Source organism: Castanea sativa, chromosome 3 (genome assembly GCF_040712315.1).
Source record: "Castanea sativa cultivar Marrone di Chiusa Pesio chromosome 3, ASM4071231v1".
Classification (NCBI taxonomy): domain Eukaryota; kingdom Viridiplantae; phylum Streptophyta; class Magnoliopsida; order Fagales; family Fagaceae; genus Castanea; species Castanea sativa.
Window position 1 is genome coordinate 51,311,237 of NC_134015.1, and position 15,633 is coordinate 51,326,869.

The 15,633-nt window shown below is 41.5% G+C and overlaps 2 protein-coding genes across 2 annotated transcripts; one reads left to right on the forward strand and one right to left on the reverse strand.

Annotated features, from left to right (window-relative positions):
* Nucleotides 1–5,275: 5,275 nt before the first annotated feature.
* LOC142629123 (uncharacterized) lies at nucleotides 5,276–6,136 on the reverse strand. Its single transcript, XM_075803107.1, has one exon. The coding sequence runs from the start codon at nucleotides 6,134–6,136 to the stop codon at nucleotides 5,276–5,278; it is 861 nt and encodes a 286-aa protein (XP_075659222.1).
* Nucleotides 6,137–11,935: 5,799 nt separating this feature from the next.
* LOC142627366 (glutathione S-transferase U17-like) lies at nucleotides 11,936–15,100 on the forward strand. The gene is made up of 2 exons (XM_075801210.1): nucleotides 11,936–12,349; nucleotides 14,442–15,100. The coding sequence occupies exons 1-2, from the start codon at nucleotides 12,032–12,034 to the stop codon at nucleotides 14,817–14,819; spliced, it is 696 nt and encodes a 231-aa protein (XP_075657325.1). The 5' UTR covers nucleotides 11,936–12,031; the 3' UTR covers nucleotides 14,820–15,100.
* Nucleotides 15,101–15,633: the final 533 nt, after the last annotated feature.

The following is a 15,633-nucleotide window of genomic DNA, read 5'->3' on the forward strand; positions in this document are numbered from 1 at the left end:
TCTCTCTAATTTTCTTATCTTATTTTCTTTTATTATTTGATTTCTTTGTTGATTGTTAAGTCATGGGGTTTGGGGTTTGGTTGTTTTTATGGGATTTTCTGATCTAAGTTTGGGGTTTGTTATGGCTATGTGTTTGTACTCTATTTTATGTAATGCTTGAGAGCTTGGATACATTTATGGCATGGGTAAGGTGGTGGTGGTAGCATGGATCGTGTGATGGAGGTTATAGGTTGTGTGGGTCATGTGGAGGTTATGGGTTATGGGTTGGTAGAGGTTATGGGTTGTGTGGCGGCTACGTGGGTAGTGCGACATAGGGGTTATAAGTTGTGGGTCATGTGGGTTGTGAGTTTTGTGGTGTGGGTTGTTGTTGGGTTGTGGGGTGGTCTGGTGATGATGGCGTGGTGGTGGCATGGTCATGTTGGGTCTGGTGTGGGTTATGGGTTTTGGTGGTGGGTCTAGTGCTTGGTGTGGTGGTAACTATGGTGGTGGTGTGGAAAAGAGCAAGATATGGTGGTTTGGGTTTTGGGTTTTGTTTGGGTATTGGGTTTGAGTTTTGGTTTAGGTATTGGGTTTTGTTTGGTTTTGAATCTACGGCTGTGGTAGTGGTGGGTGGTGCGACTAGGTTGCTCGGCGGTGGTGGTGGATGGTTAAGAGAGAGACATAGGGTAAGAGAAACAGAGATGAAAGAAAGAGATGTGAGATAGATATTTTTATATTATTTTACTATGTAGTTTATTTCTATATATTTAAAAGGAATACGGATGTCCAGACCCGACTGGAGCCCGACAACCTGGCCAAACCGCCTGACGCCGAACTGATTCTAGCCCGAACCGAAGTTCCAGTCGATCGGCTACGGGTTTCCATTCTCAAGAACCGACATCAGCTGGTCGAGTGGCGGGTTTGCTTCTCCAAAACCCGAGCAACCAGAACCCGACTAGAGTTATATAAAAAAAACCAACCAAATCCTGCAAAAACAAGCCAGATTTGGCGAGATCTTGACCAAATTCGGCTAGATCTGGTGAGATTTAACCAAATCCGGCCAAATTCTAGCAATTTTTAGTGAAAAAATGCAAATTCTAGAGATAAAATGCAAATTCTAGCAGATTTTTCCAGATTTTGGGAAAATTTTCCAGATTCCGGCGACATTTTTTATTTATTTATAATTTCGATGACTTTTTTTTTTATAACGGCGATTGACCAAACTGACTGACGCTCACCCTCACCCGAAACCGACTCGACTGATTTTTCCAGCGGTTGGTTTCGGGTTCCTCCGCCCTCCACTCGATGCCAGTAGGTTGAGTTCGGGTAAGGTCCAAAATCGACCCATGAACAGGCCTAAAAAAGATTCAGAATTTAGGAATGACCTGGCCTGGCATTTAGGAATGACCAAAATTTTCATGTGTTCTTCTTTGTTTAACTTATTCATTCTAACCATTTCATTCCTTATTGCAGACGATTTCCATACTGCTCCGAATTTATCTGCTGTGAATCGAGCTGATCTAAATCGGATTCTTCGGTCAGAGATATTTGTACACCGGGACGGACAACTCCGAGCAGCCCACATTATCCTCGGGTACACACCATCCACTAAACGTTTCCAAAGCCCGAAGAACGTAATCAGAGCAAGAGATCTACGTTTAGCTTGGATTGACGTTGCGGCCCCTGGATTCCTACTGCTCGCACCTCCTCCTGCAGGAACTCAAGACGCACAGCTTCCAGCTCCTCTTGCGGCCCAGTTACTTTATCCCCCCTTGGACCAGGCTGCTAACCTTGTAGCCGAGGAAAGAGTTGATACGCCCGAGCCAAATCCTCCCGAGGTGACCGAGAAGGATTTTGAGGTGTTCTACCGTCCAGATGCTCCTTCCAGCTCCAATCCGTCAACCAGCGAAATGGGTTTTCAAGAGAAGGAGCCCGACTTGTTGGCCTTGCTGCAGGCGCATGCAGGCGACTCTTCACCGGCGGTTCCGGTCCCACCTCATCCGATCACTCCAGCTACTACCCGTGCACCTTCCTCGGAGGCGGCGGATAAAAAATGGAAAAGGGGCCAAAGTAGCAAGCATGTGATAGAAATCGAAGAAGGGGAGAATCTCGACCCTTCCGTTAAAGATACCAGGGCTGGGAAAGCCCTTTCCAAGAAAGTTGCTCCTACTGGTTCGTCTAAGGACCCTAGTAGTGATCCTACAAAGAAGGCGTCAGCCTGGCGACCCAACTTCACTCTCAGTTCGGGCAGCCCTGTTATGGATGATGCGAACCTGAGGGACCCGAAGAAGGGAAGCTCGAGCCTGGTGGCCGAGTGTCTAGAGAAGGCTCTATGCCTCCCAGAGGATATGGCAGAGTTACGATCCTTCCGTAAGAGGGAAGTTTTCTTGTCTTTGAAGCAAGACTTAGCCAAGGTATTTTTTAAGCCTTTGCACAGTTTATACATGAGTTTAACTCTTTATTATGACTAACTCTTTTTTTTTAACTCGAATACATCATAGGCGGTCCAAGCTTCATTTATGGCTGAGGAATGGGTAGATCACTCACTGGATCTTACCCGAAAAGCTGATCAGAATGCCGAGGCGGCAGTGAGGGCACAAAAAGAAGCTGAGTTGAACTTGAAAGAGACCACTCGCTCCGTCCGAGGTAGAAAAAGCTCACAAGAATGCGAGTCGGCCACCGAAAAGCTACGAGTCACAAGCAAACCTTGCTCTTGAGGCTCAAAAACAAGCTCAAAGTAGACTCGCTCTTCTTGTCGTTGAGCTTAAGCAAGCGCAAGAGCGGCCGCCAAGGAGCGAGGGAACGGGCCGTAGCGGAACAAGCGGCATACGATGCGGGAATGAAAAAGGCTTCGGATAGCTTGGCCGCCCAACTCGAAAGGTGTGTTGCTAGGGCGTTTTGCTTGGAGGTATGGGGTCATGCCTCGGACGCCCTGGCCGGGGTAGGCGCCGATGCCGAACTTCGGGCTCCGGATAGTGTTTACTATCCTACGGCATTACGGCTTGCTCTGCTCCCCGTACCACCAAGTGAACCGAGAGCTGTTCACATTCCTCGTTCACCGATCCTTCGATGCGGCGGCCTCAAAGGCCCTTCTCCCCCAGCTCAGCCCGTGGAAGGAGTAGTTGAGGGTGATGTGGCTGAAGAGCCAAAAAAGAAGAAAAAAGATAAAGAACCAGAGAAAAGGAAGGACAAGCAGCCTGTTGCTTAGTCATTCTAACATGGTTGTTTCCTTCTTCTTTTTGTTGTTTTCTTACTTTCTTCTTCTTTTTTTTTAACGGATGTAAGGGGCTACATGATTGCCCCAATTTTGTAACGAGTATTTGTTAAGAAATTAATATTTAGTCGTTTTCTTTTGTTTCATATACAAGTCTTATTTCAATGCGCTACCATCCAACTATCACTTTATACGCATTCAGAAGCTTACTAAAAAAAAATCATAATATTACTTTAATTTGTTCATTATACTTGTGATTTTAAGAAACGCGAAAAGCTTAACCTAAGTACCATAACTTCATTACTCAACCTTTTGACGTTTGAAAGAGAAGGCATAAAATTCAATATGATAACGAGCAACGAGACTTAATGATTTATTTATGCTAATGCTTTAGATGTTTGAGATTCTTTAGCCGTGATCTTGTTGGATTTATAATTCCTGTGTTATGGTCCGAGGAACCAAAAAAGAACGAGAGTTAGTTTAGCACTTATGTTTTCGCAAGCGCTTAATTTTTTAGACTGGTGGTCCGAGGAGCCGAACAAGAGCTAAGGATAGCTTAACACTTGTGTTTTTGCAAGTGATTAATTTCTCTTAGACGTGTGGCCCGAGGAGCCGAACAAGAACTAAGGTCAGTTTAACACTTATGTTTTTTATAAGTGATTAATTTCTCTTAGACTTGTGGCCCGAGGAGCCGAACAAGCACTAAGGTCAGTTTAACACTTATGTTTTTTGCAAGTGATTAATTTCTCTTAGACTTGTGGCCCGAGGAGCCGAACAAGCACTAAGGTCAGTTTAACACTTATGTTTTTTGCAAGTGATTAATTTCTCTTAGACTTGTGGCCCGAGGAGCCGAACAAGCACTAAGGTCAGTTTAACACTTATGTTTTTTGAAAGTGATTAATTTCTCTTAGACTTGTGGCCCGAGGAGCCGAACAAGCACTAAGGTCAGTTTAACACTTATGCTTTTTGCAAGTGATTAATTTCTCTTAGACTTGTGGCTTGAGGAGCCGAACAAGCACTAAGGTCAGTTTAACACTTATGCTTTTATTGGTACAGAATTGAAACGAACAGAAGCCTCACACAAAAGGAGATTCTTTTCTTAATAATAATATCGTCGTAAGTTATTTACATTCCAAGGGCGAGGAATCACCCTTCCATCCAGATCCTCTAAACGATAAGCCCCTACACCTGCCATTGAGGTAATTCTATACGGCCCCTCCCAATTAGGACCCAACTTTCCCCAGGCAGGATTTTTTGCTACCCCCACTACCTTTCTCAGTACCAAATCTCCTGGTACCAAGGGCCTGGTCCTAACTCCCTTGTCATATGTACGCGAGCTTGGCGATAAGCACCCATCTTCACATTGGCTATTTCTCTACTTTCCTCAATAGTATTCAAACAATCATACACCCTATCGTGATTGCTCGCTTCGTCATACTGGTCGGACTTCAGGGTGGGAAAACCCGGCTCTAATGGTATTATAGCTTCCATTCCATACGTCATTGAAAAAGGAGTCTCGCCTGTTGATCTTCGGGGTGTAGTGCGATAAGCCCATAATACATGAGGTAATTCTTCTACCCAGCCTCCTTTAGCGTCATCCAATCGTTATTTCAAACCTGCCAAAATGACTTTATTTGTTGCTTCGGCCTGTCCATTTCTTTGAGGATAGGACGGTGTTGAATATCCATTTCTTATTCCCATTTCTGCGCAGTACCGCCGGAAAGCCTTGCTATCAAATTGAAGACCATTATCAGATATCAAGGTATGAGGGACCCGACGAGTTATGATATTTTTCCAGATGAATCTTTTTGCATCCACATCCCTAATGTTGGCTAACGGCTCGGCCTCCACCCATTTCGTGAAGTAATCCGTGCCGACGATGAGCCATCTCCTATTACCCATTGCCCGAGGAAACGGTCCGACGATATCTAAACCCCACTTAGCGAAGGGCCATGGGCTGGACAACGGATTTAAGTTACCTCCTGGTTGATGTATGTTTGGCGCAAACCTTTGACATTGATCACATTTCTTGGCATAATCTTGAAAGGTTCGCTGCATGCTAGGCCACCAATACCCGCAGGGTCATGGCTCAGCGTGAGCTAATGATCTTCCTCCAGTGTGGCTCCCACACACACCTTCATGCAATTCTTCCAGCAAAGGTTCCACGGCTTCAGGATGTACGCAAAGGAGGTACGGCCCTGCATAGGAACGCCTATAGAGTTTTTGCTCCTCCGATAGCCAGTAACGGGGTGCGCTTCTTCGTACCTTCTCGGCCATTTTTCCATCTTCAGGTAGTATTCCGTGCTGCAAGAAAGCTATAATTAGGTCCATCCAGCTTGGGCCTACATGAACGCTGTGAACCCGTACTGCCGAGATGCTGGTCAAGCTAGAGGACAATAAATCCTCCACCATAACCATACGCGGTAACTTCGAACCCAGTGAAGTGGCTAACATTGCTAATGAATCAGCATGAGAATTATGTCCCCTTAGGACTTGTTGTACCTTGAAACTGTCAAACAAACCCAACACCCCCTGGACTCGTTTCAGATAACTTTTCATCCGCTCATCTTTTGCCTCAAACTCTCCATTAACTTGCCCTACCACCAATCGGGAATCACAGAACACCCTCACTACCTTTCCTCCCAAATGTCTAACCATCTGGGAGCCCACTAAGAGAGCCTCGTACTCGGCCTCATTATTAGTGGCTGGGAATCCCAACCTCAATGACTTTTCAATGACTAGTTTCTCGGGAGATATTAACACGACTCCAACCCAAGCTCCTTTTCGATTTGATGCCCCATCCGTGTAGACTTCCCATGGAGTGATATTTTCCATCCCAATGGACATTATTGTCATCACGGCATCTTCGGGGTTAACCTGACCGTCCGTGAACTCGGCCACGAAGTCGGCAAGGATTTGCCCTTTGATAGCTGTCCGGGGCATATACTTGATATCATAAGCTCCCAGCTTGGTTCCCCACTTTGCTACACGACCCGTATAATCCGACTTCCGCATGATAGCTTGTAGAGGCAATTGAGTGAGTATTACCACGGTGTGAGCTTGGAAGTCATGAGGCAGTTTCCTTGTTGCGTGCACCACGGCTAGAAGTGCTTTTTCCAGCAGTAGGTATCGCTGTTCTACTTCTTGCAAAGACTTGCTGATATAGTATATTGGTTTCTGGACCCCATCATCATTCCGTACTAAGACAAGACTTACATAGTGATTTGTGACGGCTAGATAAGCATATAACACTTCTTCCTTCTCGGGCGTCGATAATATCGGTGGTCTAGATAGGTATTGCTTTAAATCCTCAAAAGCCAAGTTGCATTCATTAGACCACTGGAAATCTTTCCACCTGTGCAAAAGGCGATAAAATGGGCGGCACCTGTCTGCGGACCGTGAAATGAACACCGTTCAAGGCCGCAATCATACCGAACTTCGCACTTCTTTCGGGTTCGAGGGGGATGCAATCCTAAGACAAACCTTAATTTGGTCAGGATTAACTTCAATTCCCCGATGAGTAATCATGTACCCTAAAAACTTTCCCGAGCCCACTCCGAAAGAACACTTTGATGCATTCAAGCGTAACTTATACTTTCTTAACACCGAGAAGGTCTCTTGTAAATCTGTCAAATGGTCTTCTGTCTTCTTACTTTTGATTACCATGTCATCGATATAAGCTTCCATATTACGCCCCAACTGCGCATCAAACATTCTGGTCACCATTCGTTGATAAGTGGACCCTGCATTCTTTAGACCAAAGGGCATTACTCGGTAATGGTAGTTACCATTAGGGGCACGAAAAGCCGTCTTCTCTTGATCATTCAGTGACAAAGGGATTTGATGATACCCTTGGAATGCATCCAAGAAGCTTATTCGGGGGTGCCCCACAGTTGCATCCACCAATTGATCAATTCTGGGTATAGGGAAAGGATCCTTGGGACATGCCTTATTCAGATCTGTAAAGTCAATACAGACTCTCCATTTCCCATTCTTCTTTTTTACTACGACAGTATTGGCCAGCCACTCAGGATAGAAGATCTCCTTGATCGCACCAGCTTGCTTTAGCTTACCAACCTCCTCTTTAACTGCCTCTGCGTGTTCTTGAGATGCTCGCCGAGGAGGCTGCTGTCTAGGCGTCGCATGGGGGTTAATATTCAAATGGTGGCAGATAACTTCTGGATTAATTCCTGGTACATCATAAGTCGTCCATGCAAAAACATCAATATTATCTCGCAAGAATTGAATCAACTCTTCTCTTTCCTGTGTCGGCAGCTTGGATCCGACTTGAAAATATTTCTCTTTATCTTCCCCAATAATTACCTTGGTTAGCTTCTCGGCAGATCCTTCATCTTCAACTAGGCCGACTTCCCGAGCAGCCTCCTTTAATTGCTATGACGTCTCAGGAACTTCTCCTTCCAACGAACCTCGGCCTGTACGAATAGTGGCAGACGTTAGACATTGCCTGGCCACCGTTTGACTGCCATGTAACACTCCCACGCTTCCTCGTATAGGGTACTTCACCATCACATGTAAGGTTGATGAAACTGCCTCCATTGCATGCAACCACGGTCTAGCCAAAATGGCCGTGTATGGAGAATATGCCATAACAACTATGAAGTTTACCTGTACTTCGGAACCCTCCACCTGCACGGGCAGCCTAATCATTCCTCGTGGGATCACCTGGTTTCCATCGAAACCGACCAACGGATGGTCGTATTTTTCCAAGTCCTCCTCTTTCAACTTTAATCCATTGAATAGGTCCGGATACATAATCTCGGCACCACTTCCATCATCCACCAAGACTCGTTTCACATCATATCCCCCGATACGAACTGTGACAACCAAGGCATCATCGTGGGGTTGAAACATTCCCTCTTTATCCTTATCAGAAAAACCCAAAGTAGGCGTCACCGAGGATCTCATTCTTTTGTTTGTTCTATGATTCTCTTCCACGTCCTTATTCCCACACTTGTTTTGAACGGTCATGACCCGAGAAGGTTTCCCAAAGTCTCCTCTCGGCTGGGTCAAGATGACGTTAATAGTGCTTAGAGATGGTTGAGGGGCCTGACCCCAATATTCCCGAGTACCTAGTTGTTCCTGATTTCCATTCGGCTTTGCCAATAAGTGATTGATCTTCCCGGCCCTAATCAATTGATTCAAATGGTCGCGCAATGTCTGGCACTTCTCCGTGGTGTGTCCCTTATCCTAGTGGTAATGGCAGTGGAGGTTTTGGTTTCTCGTGGATGCATCTCCACTCATTTTGTTTGGTGGCCTAAAATATGGCTCATGCCGAATTTTCTCCAGTATGTGATGCACGGGTTCCTTAAATAGTGAGTTAACTAGAGGAGACTCGGCGGTCCTCGGATGGCTTGTAAAGTCTCATTTGGGCCGAATACCTTGAAACCCCCCTCCCCGAAGATCCTTCCTCTCCAGATACCCTTTCATTTTTCCTTTGCTTTGCATCTGATCCTCTTCTACCCGTTTATACTTATCTATCCGGTCCATGAGCTGTCGCATGTCTATCGCGGCCTTCATTGTCAAAGACTTCCTTAACCCATGCTCCGCGGGAAGACCCACCTTGAAAGTTCTTACGGCTACACTTTCCACATCCCCATCAATTTCATTATACGTTTCCCAGTATCGGTCAGAATAGGTTTTGAGTGTTTCGCCTTCCCTCATAGACATAGACAATAGAGCGTCCAAAGGTTTTGGAATCCTAGTACAAGTTATGAACCTTGCTCCAAATGCCCTAGTCAATTCCTCAAAAGATCTCAGAGAACCCTCTGCTAAAGCATCAAACCACCTCATAGCCACGGGCCCCAAACTAGAGGGAAAAACTCTGCACATCAATGCCTCATTATTCGAATAAACGGCCATCTTCTGACTAAAATGACTAACGTGCTCTACAGGGTCAGTCCTCCCGTTATACATAGTAAAGATGGGTTGAGAAAACCTACGAGGTAACTTTGCCCTATTTATCCTAGCCACAAAAGGGGATTTGGCAATTTGCCTCAAGGCTTTACCCATTGCATCACTCCCGTCATCGCGATATACCCCATTAGTATTAGGCATCCTTGTCTCCTTCTGCTGCTTTGCCCTAACGCCCGAAGACACACTGGCACGGGTCACACTTTGAGTAGGCTCAAATACTGGGGGATGAATTCCTCCAAGGTTTGCTTCTGAACTGTCTCTAGAAGAACTAGCATTACCCTTACGTCTCCGCTTCCTACCATCCACGCACTTGCGTAAGTAATCTATCTCAGATTGCATCTGTTGCAATACATCGTCGCGAGACATATGCCCCTCAGTTAGTGATCGTTGCTCAGCCCCCTGACCGTCATCATGTGCTTTCACCACCCCTGAGGTATGTCCCATCCCTTTGTCACGCTGGAGACTTATAGCTACGTCCCTGCTTCGTGAACTTACTGATTCTGCCCCTTCTAGATACACCTCCGCCATACACTTCTAGATGGAACGTGATACGTTGTTGTTGTTCCCACAGACGGCGCCAATTGTAAGGACCAAAAACGCATAAAATCAGCTTAAAGACTGTGCTGTTTCTTTATTCACTAAAGGTCCTCATACAATACATTTGGTAGAGAGGGTTCAACAACAAAAATCCCCTCTTCTGTAGTGTCCTGACCCTTATTTATATCATTTATTCCTTTCATCGTGGCCTTACACCTCACAATCTACTATGTTTTTTCCTCTGACACATGTCTGTCGGTAATGGAGCAGAGCTCTAACTTCGCGTTCAGCACTGTTCAGGTCATATCCACATTAATGCAACGGATTGAGTTGGTATCCTCCAATTAATGCGACCAGAATGGTTGTTGCCGGGCATTTAATGCGACCCTCTAAGTTAGCCTCCCACCTTTGGATATTTGTAACCCTTATGCCAGCAGAGCCCATGCCACATCATCTTCGGGCACCCCAGGTAATTTCCCTTACTCTTTTACTTTATCTTGCTTAATGCATGTCGGTCTTCCTTTCCTCGGGTCTTCGGGTTCTTGGGTCCTCGGAACCCCACAACAGCCCCTTTAACACTTGAGTTATTAATGATCAATTAATAACCAAGTTTTAACTTCTTTCACACGCTTCTTACCTTCCCTCTGTTTTCACACGTACATCCGTCTTTTCACCATTTGTTTGGGTATTGGGTTTGAGTTTTGGTTTAGGTATTGGGTTTTGTTTGGTTTTTAATCTACGGCTGTGGTAGTGGTGGGTGGTGCGACTAGGTTGCTCAGCGGTGGTGGTGGATGGTTAAGAGAGAGACATAGGGTAAGAGAAACAGAGATGAAAGAAAGAGATGCGAGATAGATATTTTTATATTATTTTACTATGTAGTTTATTTCTATATATTTAAAAGGAATACGGATGTCTAGACTCGACTGGAGCCGACAACTTGGCCAAACCTCCTAACGCCGATCCGATTCTGGCCCGAACTAAAGGTCCAGTCAATCGACGACGGGTTTCCATTCTCAAGAACCGACATTGACAGGTCGAGTGGCGGGTTTACTTCTCCAAAACCCGAGCAACCAGAACCCGACTAGAGTTATATAAAAAAAACCAACCAAATCCTGCAAAAACAAGCCAGATTTGGCGAGATCTTGACCAAATTCGGCTAGATCTGGTGAGATTTAACCAAATCCGGCCAAATTCTAGCAATTTTTAGTGAAAAAATGCAGATTCCAGCAAAAAAAAAATGCAAATTCTAGAGATAAAATGCAAATTCTAGCAGATTTTTCCAGATTTTGGGAAAATTTTCTAGATTCCGGCGACTTTTTTTTTTTATTTAATTTCGATGACTTTTTTTTTATAACGGCGATTAACCAAATTGACCGATGCTCACCCTCACTCAAAACTGACTCGACCGATTTTTCTGGCGGTTGGTTTCGGGTTCCTCCGCCCTCCACCTGACGCCGGCAGGTTGAGTCCGAGTTAGGTTCAAAATCAACCTGTGAACAAGCCTAAAAAAGATTCAGAAAGTTAGTTATTGTCTTTTTCTACTTCTAAAAATACCTCTAATTTAATTAACTTATCATTATTTCTAAAACATAAAAAATAAAGTTAAATCTGCAAATAAAAAAAATAAAAAACATATATTTTTTTTAGAAAATAATCATTTATAAGTAAGATATTACTTAAATATAGATCTTAAATTTTATTGCTATAATATCTAATTTTATAAATTTCTCTTAAAATGTGAATAATAGAATAAGCATGTCTAAAGCCCAAATATTGGGCAACACATTTTATTGGCAAGGAATGGAAAATTAATAAATACATACATGCATACATACATACATATACATATATATATATATATATATATATATATATATATATATATATATATATATATATATATATATAAAAGTATCAAATTCATTTAAAAAAAAATTAAATGACAAGTTACAGTTTGACCACAGCGACTTCTAAGACCTTAAACCTCTCTATTTTTCAATTATTTGAACAGGGTTTCTAAATCATGTTCTCTTATCAAGAAGCTAGTATCTTTATACGATCAAACTGTAATGTCCAAGAACAACATAAATGCAATGGCATTGGCAATGTAAATTTAAGTCCCAGACTACCAAACCATACTCCCTGGTCCTACCTGAAAGTCCACACTCACGCTCACATGTCACACCTAATTCAAAAACTTACCTACTTCTACGTACCAAACCAAACTAGTTCACTCCCTTTGTTTGATCACTTATTTCATTCACCATTTATATTTATTTCCCACAAACGTACACACACTGACACACAAAAACATACCAACTTGCATAGCTGGTGATTGGCAAATCTCTGAGACTGAAGACTGAACTCATGGCAAAGAATGATGTCAAGCTTTTGGGTGTATGGGCTAGCCCATTTGTGATGAGGGCTCGGATTTCCCTAAACATCAAATCTGTGAACTATGAGTTTCTTGAAGAGACAGTGGGGTCAAAGAGTGAGCTACTCCTCCAATCCAACCCTGTTCATAAGAAAGTCCCAGTTCTGATTCATGGTGATAAGCCCATCTGTGAGTCCCTAGTCATTGTTCAATACATTGACGAGGTTTGGACCTCTGGTCCCTCTATCCTCTCTACTGATCATTATGATCGTGCTATTCAACGATTTTGGGCAGCCTATCTTGATGATAAGGTACAAGTTCTTTGTTTGATTAATTATTTCCCTCTGATCAACATTTCTTTTATTTTAAGTGTCGTTATTATTATCACAAAGGCAAAGACACATCATAAACTCCACTTAACGTGCAGTTGTTACTTTATGCTTTTACGTTGGACTAAAACTTTGCATGTATATATAATGTGGTGCTAAAGAAAAGGGGGAACAAATTCATAATTGACAGCAGCATCGGAAAGGTGAAAGTTGGGTTAATCACGACAAATTATAGTTTGGTATTTTATTATAATTATGATATAAACATTTCATTCTTGAGACATATATATGTTAATTTAGTGGCGGAGCCAGGAAATTTTCTCAGGGGGCCAGTGAATACATTTTTGTGTAATTTTTGGATTTATTACCAAATGTAAAAGAAATTAATGGAAAATTTCAAAAGCAAGGGGGGGCCATGGCCCCCCTTGGTGCCCCCAGCTCCGCCTACGTACGTTATATTTGCGATATATTTATGCAGTATATATGATTGACGTAATGTAAAATAAGAAATTATAACCATTTGAAATTCATGAGATAACCTAGCAGGCTGGCAGTAATTAAAAAGATCCCTTTGTTTTACCCTTGGTTTGATGAACAAACAAATTACAATGATAGAGGTGTCCTATTGATTAAAAGATGTGAGAGAGAGTCCTTTGAGATAGTTTGATTATGTGCAGTGTGGAGATGTGTGATTAGTGTATCAGTGGAATGAGTTGATTCGAGGCAGGAGAACAAAAAAGATAAAGGTAGATCTAAAGTTACATTAGTAAAACTAAGAAAAAAAGACATGGAAATTAAGGAGGTAATATAAAGACTATGATTTCAGATAAAGTAGAATGATAAAGAAAAAAGATATAGATATGCTAACTCTAATTAGTCTTTTGAGGATTTATATCCAATCCTAGAATTTTAAAATTGTGAAACTAAGGCTTAGTTGATGTTTAGTGAACAAAGCATAAGGAGTAATTCAAATATTTCTTCTATATTCATTGTAGGCGTCCCAATTCACCTCCTTGGAAACTAGAAAAGAGGATAAATTTCATAATGAATACAAGGTCTTTGGAGTGTGAAAAAAGAGTTAGTAAATGGTAAATTTTGAATGGTAGGTAAAAAGTTGATTTCAATGATGAGTCTAGATAAAAACTAGTAAAAACTAGTCACCTTTAATTATTATGAAATTTTTAGCGTATCTTACTCTTGTAATAAGATTTTTGTATGCAAAGGTTGCTATAATATCTTTGTTGATGGCTTGATGCCATGCCTAAACCACAATGATTTTTTGTAAAGATTTTATGGTGACCTATGATGTAGAGAGACTATTTGATTACATTCTTAATAAGTGGAATTCAGGTTTAGATATAGATTAGTAGGTTCATAAGCCGTGGCGGAGCCAAAAAAATTTCTCAAGAGAGCCAAGTCAAATATATCATTGTATTTTAGTAGCTTTAACTCTCTCAAGTCTCGATATAAATGTATATGAATTTATTTTTGAAAAAAAATTATATATTTTTATAAATTTATGCTTTAAATGCTCCTAAAATTAATGACTTATATACAACAAAAAAATCAATATTAAAAGGAAAATAAATGAATCACCGCTCACCCTTGGTGCGATGGTCACTCCACAAGTATAAATGCTTATAGAGTGTGAGGAACAAGGGTCAGAGTTCAAGTTTTCAAGAGGAAGCTTTACACGCATATACATTTACATTAGGCTAGAGTAAAAATTTTATTTTGTATAAAAAAATAAAAATAAAATGAGATACGACAATAAATTAAAAAGCATTTATATATATGTAGAGTGTGGGGAACAAGGGTCAGGGTTCAAGTTTCAAGGAAGAAACTTCACAAGCATATACATTTACATTAGGTTAGAGTAAAAATTTTATTTTGTATAAAAAATAAAAATAAAATGAGATACGATAATAAATTAAAGAGCATTTATATATATATATATATATATATATATATATATATATATTAAATGAAGGGAGATTACCTAAAATTCACTCAATATTATTTCTTTGGTGCAGTATTTAATTTTCCAGTCATTCTTTATTTCAAATTGGTGCAGTGGTTCCCTGCCATGAGACGCATTAGGGGTGCCCAAGGAGAGGAGAGACAGGAGTTGGTGGATCAAGTGGTTGAAGGGCTTGCTCTGTTAGAGGAAGCATTTGGGAAATATAGCAAAGGGAAGGCTTTCTTTGGTGGAGATCAAATTGGGTTCATTGATATTGCTTTTGGGTCCTTATTGGGCTGGCTGAGGGTGACAGAGAAGCTGGGTGAGGTGAAGCTGCTTGATGAAGCAAAGACTCCTGGGCTAGTCAAGTGGGCCGAGAGTTTTTGTGCTGATGCTGCTGTTAAGAGTGTTATGCCTGAGACAGAGAAGCTTATTGAGTTTTCTAAACTTCTTATGGCCAAAATGAAAGGGGCTCCTCCTCCTAAGAATTAAGTTTCTGTGAACAGCTTTAGAGTTGATCATGGAAGTAGCTTTATGGCCTATGTTTTGTTGTATTTGCTAAGAAATGGCCTTAAGGTTCATGTGGTACCTTAGAAAATGTAGTGAGAAATAATTTAACATGATGTAGTGTGAACTAAGCTGTTGTTTAAGTAATTCCTTTCAGACTTCTGCATGTGAACGGTGCCACTCCTCTCACATTCAAAGTGGGCCTATTCATTAAATTATGGTGGACTCTAAAGAAAGGGAATATCGTTTCATTGACCTAAAATGCATTTGCTGTTTTGAAAACTACCTTAGAGAGTCTATGCAACATTAAGAGTCTATTTAAGATTTGCTTATTTTGCTGAAACTATAAATTTTTTGCTGAAAGTATTGTAGATAAATATAAAAGTTAGCTTAAATAGTATAGTGAGCTTATGAATAGTACTAAAAAGTTTCGTAGAACCTATGAATAGTAGTAAAAATAAGCTGAATAGTAAAATAAGTTGGCAAAAATAATTTTTGTCAAACGAATACTAATTATATGAGTAATGCTAAGACCGACAATATTTATTGTAACTTTTTCACAACCTATTCATGTGGCGACTTATGAGCAATAGAATTATGAATCTACATATATTCACAACTTTTATTTGCCAAACGAACACTAGTTATACGAGTAATGCTAAGACCGACAATATTTATTGTAACTTTTTCGCAACTTCTTCAACGAGGAATCTACATAGATTCATGACTTTTATTTGACTACTCATAAACACGTGCGCAAATGGTAGTAAAAATGGTGAAAACAATGGTCGTCCTGTCA